The sequence below is a fragment of the Octopus bimaculoides genome, chromosome 15, assembly GCF_001194135.2.
Source record: "Octopus bimaculoides isolate UCB-OBI-ISO-001 chromosome 15, ASM119413v2, whole genome shotgun sequence".
Classification (NCBI taxonomy): Eukaryota; Metazoa; Mollusca; class Cephalopoda; order Octopoda; family Octopodidae; genus Octopus; species Octopus bimaculoides.
This window is the reverse complement of record NC_068995.1, coordinates 39396530-39405721: the sequence shown is the minus strand read 5'-3', so window position 1 is coordinate 39405721 and position 9192 is coordinate 39396530. Positions and strand designations below refer to the sequence as shown.

The 9192-nt window shown below is 34.0% G+C and overlaps 1 protein-coding gene across 2 annotated transcripts in view; it reads left to right on the top strand.

Annotated features, from left to right (window-relative positions):
- LOC106873512 (vesicular glutamate transporter 1) overlaps positions 1 to 9192 on the top strand; it is a 411825-nt gene that overhangs the window by 364123 nt on the left and 38510 nt on the right. For both annotated transcript variants that reach the window (XM_052973285.1, XM_014920898.2), the window contains exons 6-8: positions 3182 to 3268; positions 4863 to 4993; positions 6898 to 7050. In XM_052973285.1, coding sequence (XP_052829245.1) covers positions 3182 to 3268; positions 4863 to 4993; positions 6898 to 7050 — 371 coding nt within the window. The remainder of the gene's footprint in view (positions 1 to 3181; positions 3269 to 4862; positions 4994 to 6897; positions 7051 to 9192) is intronic.

Below are 9192 nucleotides of genomic sequence, written 5' to 3'. Positions count from 1 at the left end.
ATATATGAAAATCTAAGAACGTACACATTGTTTTGTATCATACGAGGTATTTGAAATTGCATACTAACTTTACGAAGTTTATTGCAAAACGAGCAACTGTGAAAACCCCGTTTTTCAGGCTAATAATTTCCAAATATTTCGCATTAACTTTTGTTTAATCAAGATACAGTGACCAGTTTATATTTCGCGTGGTATTTTGGGACTAAAGAATCGAAATCCAAGACATTGTAGATACAAATGTTTTTGTAATTTGAATATTTTCATGTATCTGTATGATTACATATTATTTTTCATATAACATCTTGCTTGCGGAAGGACAAATTATGGAACAGTTGTAAACGTTTTTTTCATTTCCACCGCATACTGAATCCTGATTGTGATTAAAATTTGAAGTGCCAGGTGACCAAATTTACAGGGGGTAAGACACTGTCAGTAGGAAACCTTGATTTTATTTAATTTATAATGTGATCGATAAAAATGATAAGTGTTTCAATGATACACTTATGAGTTTGATCTGTGACTTCGGTCATTGCTTCTTCGGTCAATTGCGAGTTCCAACTTATTTTCTTTGCGATTGTCTTTGGCGTATGAAACACATAGTGGAGTATTTAGTCAATATAAATTGGTTCTAAATCCTGCCCCTTTTATAGGATGTCCTATAAATGAAATTATCAAAGTTTGTTAAGTCGAAGTAAACTTGTGATAGAAGGCATATAAAATATCATCAGGGAATATGTAAGTGTTTATAAGGTAACTTGGCTGTATGAAGAGATACATTCCATTGTGAAGCAATTTTCAAGAAATATGTATACATATGTATAAATATGTATACTAAGTATACCATCCCACCACCAAAAATATTGTCTTTTCTAGGCTACCAAGTTTTGGTAAATGACCATAGCTGACCATTGTTTTGAAATATATAATTTTAACTTTCCAATATCAGATCAAAATTGAATGCTACATTCTTCATTTTCTGTTCTTGTTATTATTTCATGATATTTTTATGTTTAATACAACCCAAAAGAAACCAAATTCTTCGATGATGGCTATCCCCTTGCATTTAACTATTTCTAGTTAAAATTGATTGGAGCCGAAGTGCACAAAACATTTTACTTTTTGGTATATAGCATAGATTGCTTTCAGAAACCTATTTATTTCATCACAGATGATAGAGCAACACTCATATCACTATCTACATAATTTGGCAGCTCGTATGTCCCAATCTTTCACATTTCAGTTATTGCATTTGTTCTTGTTTTCATGTTTGTTTGAGCAACTCCCACAAGATTATTTTCTTCGTGTCGATTTAAAGGAAAGCAAATAGCTAGTTATGATTTAGTAGATGCATCTGTGTTTTATTGGTCGTCATTTCACTTCAGGTTAGCTACAAATATTGACTGAATTTCTTCTGCACTACGACTGGTAAATTCATTTTGCATTTGTGTTGATAAACACATTCTATTGTTTTTACATTTCTTCAAATATTTTCAAAATTGGTATAAAACACAGTTTTCCACTCAATGAAATCATTAAAAGTTTCTTAAATCTCTGTCAAGCTGCAGTTAATTAATTCAAAGCACGCTAAGTAGCAATGAGTAAAATAAACCTCTTCACATATGTATTTAACACATCCGTGTACATTCAGATGGAGAAAGGCTTTTGTCAGCAAATATACTTTTTGCTGTTTACATATAACAACAAGATTCTTTAGTCAATTGTGAACGACTTCTTCGGTGTCAATAACTGTTAATGCATAGCCATGTATATACACCAACCTTACAGTGTTTTCACACATAATCTATTAAAATAATTTCTCCTCCGAAACAATTATTGAAGAGAAGGTCTTATCATTTCTGAGTGAATACAAATGTGTTAAAGGTTTTTGTAAATGTTCGAGTTCCTCTACAATACATGGTCGACAAAGTGATGTCTAGTTTTTGATCAGTTGGATAGGTATGTGTAATATTGGTTTTTACGGTTTGGCACAAGGCTAGGAACTCTGGCGGAGTTGGGTAAGTCGATTAGATCACCCCAGTGCTGAAGTGGTACTTAATTTATCAACTTCCAAAGGATGAAAGGCAAAGCCAATCTTGAGCGGAATTTGAACTCAGAGCGTAAAGACAGACGAAAAGCCGCTAAGCATTTCGTCAATCATCCTAACCATTCTGCCAGCTCCCCGCCTTAAGTACGTGAAATATTGGTTTCACATCTTGGTATAATGCCAGTTATTTTGAGGGAAGGATAAGTCAATTTTGATGAGCATAGTCCTTAACTGGTACTTATTTTATCGATCCCAAAGGAATGAAAGGCATAGTCGACGTCGGTGGCATTTGAACTCAGAACATTAGATCAAACAAATTACCGCTAAGCCTTTATACCGACACGGTAACGATTCTACCAATTCGCCATCTAATGTACGTGGATTATTAAGAGCATTATTTCCTTGTTTTGTTCAATAAGCTGCTAGTATAAGTGTTCAATTTTTTCTATAGACAGAGTTTTCCTTAGCTAACTAAAAAATTAGCACATTGCTGATTGCACTGGTTTCATGTTTGATGTTTGTTGCGTTATTGCTAATTATATCACTGTTATCACCTGAAGTATTTTTCCAATCACAGAATGAAACAGGTGTACATTCTTATTAGCCGATAGCTAAGCATGGAACGTTTATGCAGTACGCTTCATCAGCTTCAAGTGAATATCTTAAGCACTGAAATTCAATTTCTCATGCTTGCAAATATATGCACTAATTGATAACTTTTGAAAACATAAGGTTGCTTGAAAGACACTGAATGGTTGACAAAAGGGGAATTCTTTCAGTTTTCGCTAAATGAATTTATTTCAACTTAACGAATGAAGAAAACACAATCAACTTAGCCATCGGTAAATTGATGGTGTTTAGACTTCGACTTGCACTCTACTTTACTTTTAATCAAATTATCATCAACAAACTCAACAGGTAAAAGTACATGGTTATCGTGTAGAGGTAGTGTTATAAAATATGCATATAAACAATCATCAGCGGCAAATTGAAAACGATAAATATTTATTAGTACACTTATTAATTCGGAGAAGAATGATATTTTTGCAGAGTTACATTTATCATGAATTCATCTGACATCACAACAGAAATTCCATTGCCATTTGCTTTTACATTTCTCGTCTTCTAATATTTTAGGTTCGTACGCAGGAGCAGTATTGGGAATGCCTTTATCAGGCCTTCTCACGCAATATTTAGGTTGGCGTTCTGGCTTCTATTGTTTTGGTAAGTATGTGCTTTAAAATATTAGATAACACATACACGCATACACAGCTAAAACTCCTCAACACGCATGCACACGCGCGTGCACACATGCACAAACGGTTTAAACATTTGTCGCAACGATAGTCATTTTGTGTTTATACACATTCTAGACATGCGTACTAAGTAATTTTGTTCCTTAAATATATAACAGGACGCGAACAGACATTCGAAAGTCTAAACTCAGATGATGAAGTACACTGAAAATAAGACAATAAATTACAAATGAGACAAATTTACGTTTATTTTGTTGAAATTATCTTCGAGAGTTATTAATTATGAATTATCACATTAGTTTTGTATGATAATCTACTTCATTTTCACAGATTATTAGATTACATCGACCCTAGTATTTAACTGGTACTTATTTTATCGAACCAAGAATGATGAAAGGCGAAGTCGACTCTCAGAATTTGAACTCAACGTAGAGATGGATGAAATGCCGCTAAACATTTTGCCCAGCGTGCTAAGGATTCTGCTACCTCGCCGCCTTTAGTAATACAAATAGTAGTAGGAGATTTTCCGAGAAAAATAAATAACCAAGTTGCAGAATAGTTATCTAAGTCTCTATGAAAGCTGTTCTGGGGAAAAACTAGAACACATTACAAAACAAGAGAATAAGAAAAATCAGGAAAAATCACATACAATACTAATTACAAAAATTATATTTAATACACCTTTAAACATAAATAGAGCATCTAACATAAGTATAAATATGCCATCTGAAATCTTTTTTCTACAAGCTGAGAAACTATATTGTTGACCGCAACGGCCAACTTAGTTGATCATTCTCCCATTTCATAGTTGACCTGGACAGGCTTCAGGTACACTCCTGCGGTTTTCTTGGAAAATTCTTGTTTGTAAAATTACTTGTCATCTGATGACTACAGGCTTTTCTGTAATGTTCTCAATCTTCTATTTAAAAAGTTACGTAAGAAACAGTTGTAATGTGTTGCCGATTATCCATCGTATGTTATTATTCATTTCATTTTAATACAACAAGGGAATTTACTTCTCGGATACCCTAGAGTATACCAACAACGTACTATTCAAAGTAACACGTGAGTTGGACCAACTCCTAGGCGCCAAATACTCATAGGGTCGGTTTTTCTCTGTGTACACAACCGACATATCCTATTTGATACTCACCAACCATAGGCTGGAACCACGGAGATTGTCCAATTCTACCTGATGCATATCTTTTCAAGTACCTGATTCGATCTGAATCCTTACTTTAGTGTTTATATATACATGAGTGTGCGTGTGTGTGTGTGTGAGTGTGTGCGTGCGCGTGTGTGTGTGTGTGTGCGTGTGTGTGTGTGAGAGTCTGTGTGTGTGTGTGAGTGTGTGTGTGTGTGTGTGTGTGTGTGTGTGTGTGTGTGTGTGTGTGTGTGTGTGTGTGTGTGTGTGTGTGTGTGTGTGTGTATTTTTACGTGCCTGTTTGTCTATAAACATTGTTCAGTATATGTCTGCCAGTTTGCTTTTCTGAAGACTAATCTAATTATCTCACTTTATATTTATTCATTCATATACTTGATTCTCAATTACATTTTTGTAGGTATGATGGGTATAATTTGGGGTATATGTTGGTACCTGCTATCTCATGAAAGGCCATCAACACACCCTCATATAACAAAAGAAGAGCGACATTATATAGAATCCAGCATAGGGGAACCTGCAGTTGCTATTGTAAGTAAAATCATAGAATTTCTGTTTTAGCTTTCTCTCTTTTTTCTCTCTCACTCTCTCTATTTCTCTCAATTTTGTCTGTCTTTATACATCCACTACATATGTGGAAAATTGGTGTGTGTTTGTTTGTGGCGTTGTTAGTTAATTCCTCCTACATCGTTTTATTGATTTTGATGAAACTTGATACTTGAGTAGAACGCATGTCTGGAAACCTCGTGACATACTTAGATTGTTGAAAAATCCATAATCCGACCCCTGGAAGGGACCTTTATACCTACCTCATATAACTAATTTTTTTTAAACACCCAAGGGAAAAAACCTATAGCACCTTTACAATATTTCTTTTAAATACTCAAGGGAAATAACTCATTTCATTGTTTATGTTCGATTACTTTGAATATTGATTTTTTTGTGTCCTATTTCTAATTTTGCAGACAATATCACTTTTATACTTTATTTGACACGTGAGAAGTACTCATGTCTGGAAATCTTGTGACATACTTAGATCGTTGACAAAAATCGATAATTAGGCCTTTCAATGAATCATTCTATATACTACATATTACTAATATTTTATTTGAACAACCCAAGGGAAAAAACCCATACCACCTGCACATTTTACTGATGCGATCAATATTTGATTCTCACAATCAGCCGACCTAATTCTGCATTTCACTACTCACAGTTTTGAACTGCTAAACATTATTATTGCACTTCTGTAATTTGAATCTTAAACCTTAAATACTTCTTTCATACATTTCTATACATACATACTTTTTTGAATGTCCATTACTCTGATAATTCTGCATTTTTACAGTTACACTTTTTCCTTGACAGTAGATACATTTTTTTTATTCCACACCGTATTTGTTGTGGCTTCATGCAGGCATAGCGTGGATTTGATCCTCGAATGCCAAATTTCGCTTAACACTTCAACAGCAATTTTCTCACAGTAAAACAATAGATTTTCTATGAATGACAGCAGTTATATAGAGTTCCCAGATACTCTAGTTCTTATGAAAACCTGCTTTCTCTTTCGGCTGTCGGTGGTCGAGTTGTTTGGATAGTCTGGTAACTATGATCTTTGTGAAAAGCTTATAGAGCTGTGACGAGAGACATATGAGGCGATAGTTGTTTAAATCTGCTTCATTATCCTTCTTCTGAAGCAGGATATTATCTGACTCCCTCTACATTGAGGGTACGAAGATTTGCCACTCATCTTCACCTCTACATTTGAATATCTCTGTTGTAACGTCATCGTTCATCGGAGCTTTGCCTCCTTTCATCAGTTTAGGGGCGTTTTCAATTTCATTGATCATAATAGTGGGACTACTTCCAGCATTTGTGAACGTGTGGGATTGAGTTTCCCTAAAGATTTAAGAAGGTTAGTGTAGACGTTTTTGCATTCTTCTTTCATCTTCCCTTTCTTTAACCCCGAGAGCCCATCCTCATTCTTAACCACTGTTACGTCTCACCTCTGAAGTGTCAACCTTCTCTTGCATCTTCTTAAACTTTACGTTTCCTTTGCAGCTTGCATCAATTTCTTCAGTTTATAATTCTCGAAATCGTTTCTTAGATGTCATTTGATTGCTTTGCAAAGAACAGAATACTCAGAGCAAATTCTCTGGCTACAGTTCATCTATATTCAAGCGTCTCTGACAATCACCCACCCCCACTCCGGTTGCTGGTTTAGTTTCTCTCTACCACAGTAACCGGCATATGAAACAAATTGTGTTTTCTTATATGTACAATTACAAGTGGTGTGACAGTGACTTCGAAGTATGCGTGTTTGTCAGTGTATGTACGTATATGCATATATCACACATAACTATAGTGTGAATGCTGATTTCATCATCTTTATAAATGATTATAATTCATCTCTTTTCTTCATTTCCTCTATACAGACCACGCATAATACGCCATGGAAGAAATTCTTTACTTCTAAACCAGTCTACGCTATCATGGTTGCTAACTTTTGTCGTAGTTGGACATTTTATTTATTAATTATTGAACAACCGACATACTTCAAAGAAGCATTCCGTTTTAATGTATCTCAGGTAAGTTTAATTTGTATTTGTCTTCAAATTAAATTTTCCCAACCTTTATAAAACTAAGAATCGAAGATAACAAGCGAGTGCAACCAGTAAACACATTTATTATTATTATTATTATTATAATTATTATTAAAACGGCGAGCTGGCAGAATCTCTAGCACGCTGGACGAAATGCTTAGCGGTATTTCGCCTGTCGCTATGTTCTGAGTTCGGGGTCGATAAATTAATTACCAGTGAAACACTGGATACAATGTAATTGGCTCATCTCCTCACCCAAAATGGCTGCCCTTGTGGCAAGATTTGAATCCATTATTATTTTTGTTTTTTAAGGCGGTGAGCTGGCAGAATCCTTAATGCGCTTGGGCAAGATGCTTAGCAGCATTTAGTCCGTTTTTACCTTCACATTCAGCTAAGGTCGACTTTGCTTTTCATCTGTTTCGGGGTCGATAAAATAAATACCAGTTGAATAATACTGGAGTCGATAATCTAGTACCAGTTGAGCACTGGGGTCGATGTAATCGACTTTTCCCCTTACATGAAAATGTTGAGCATGTGCCAAAATTTAAAACCATTATCATTATTATTATTATTATTATTATTATTATTATTATTATTATTATTATTATTATTATTATTATTATTGTTGTTGTTGTTGTTGTTGTTATTATTATTATTATTATTATTATTATTATTATTATTATTATTATTATTATTATTATCATTATTATTATTATTGTTATTATCATTATTATTAATGCTATTATATAAGTACAGAATCGATTTTGCGGAATCTTTTGTTCCAAAGAATTACCAGATTACTGACTTTTACTAATCAGAGGTTGTCACCTTCGTTAACAAAATTCTGAATTAGACAAATTTCAAATTTACTTAAATAATTAAATTATATAATTTATGAATGAGAAAGTGCCTTTCAACTAGTGTGACGGCCGTAGAAATTTCAAGATCTTGCTCGGAAAGTATTCCGGATTATGAGAAGCTCAGTGCTATCATCATTCCAAACATCCTTGTTGTACCTGTGTTATTTTGTGTAGTATATGCATTTCGAAATAAAAAATTTCAATCACACACACACACACACACACACATATATATATATATATATATAAATATTGGATCATCCCATAAGAAGAGGGTGGGCAGAAAGAGAAAGACAAAGAGACAGTAACAGAGAGGGAGAGAGAGAGTGAGAGAGAGAGAGAGCTAGAGAGAGAGCGAGAGAGAGAGAGAGAGAGAGAGAAAGAGAGAGAGAGAGAAAGAGAGAGAGAGAGAGATGGCTTTCAGAACGCTACTGAATCACCTATAGTTTCCCATCGTTTTGGACGAGTTTTCTATTTTTACCATTCACTAAACAAAGAGCAACACGTAGAATAAGAATACACAGAAGTCATAAAAAGTAATTTATAAAGTAAAGGAAATAAAAACCAAAAATGTGAATTAGAAGATAAATAGACCAAAATCAATCAATGACAAAACTTATCAATATATAAAATCTTAATTTAAGAAAAAAACCCTTATTTTGTCCCTTTTTAAACATAGACATGTCTTACCGTTCATAAAAATGGAATAACACCATAAATAACAGCCAAAATGGAAACTAGAAGGATTCCTTCTCTTTTGTCTGTAAGTGATAGACTTAGGATGCGTGGTCAACTTATTGCCCTAGTGGGATAATAACTTGTCTGCCGTTCTACTCATAATTATAGCTGCCTTTGGTTCCCATCAGAGTTACTTAACGAGTCATAAATAAATTATTAATTTTGGCCTATTTAGCTGATAATTTACAATTTTTTTTTTTTTTTTTCATTTATTTATTTTAGTATTTTTTTATGTCTTGTGTGTATTTCAATCTTCGTGTTTCTCTTTATCAAGGGAATGCTAAAAGTAGAAAATGCGTATAAAACATATTGATGATTCAGCAATACTCTGAAAGCTACTCAACTGCAGATGTGCAAGCTAAACAACTGGATCATATGTAATATTTATATACCAATATATAGGCACAGGCGTGGCTGTGTGGTAAGAAGTCTGCTTCCCAACCACATGGGCCAACCAAACTCTTGTGAGTGGATTTGGTAGACGGAAACTTAAAGAAGACCGTCGAATATATATATATATATATATATA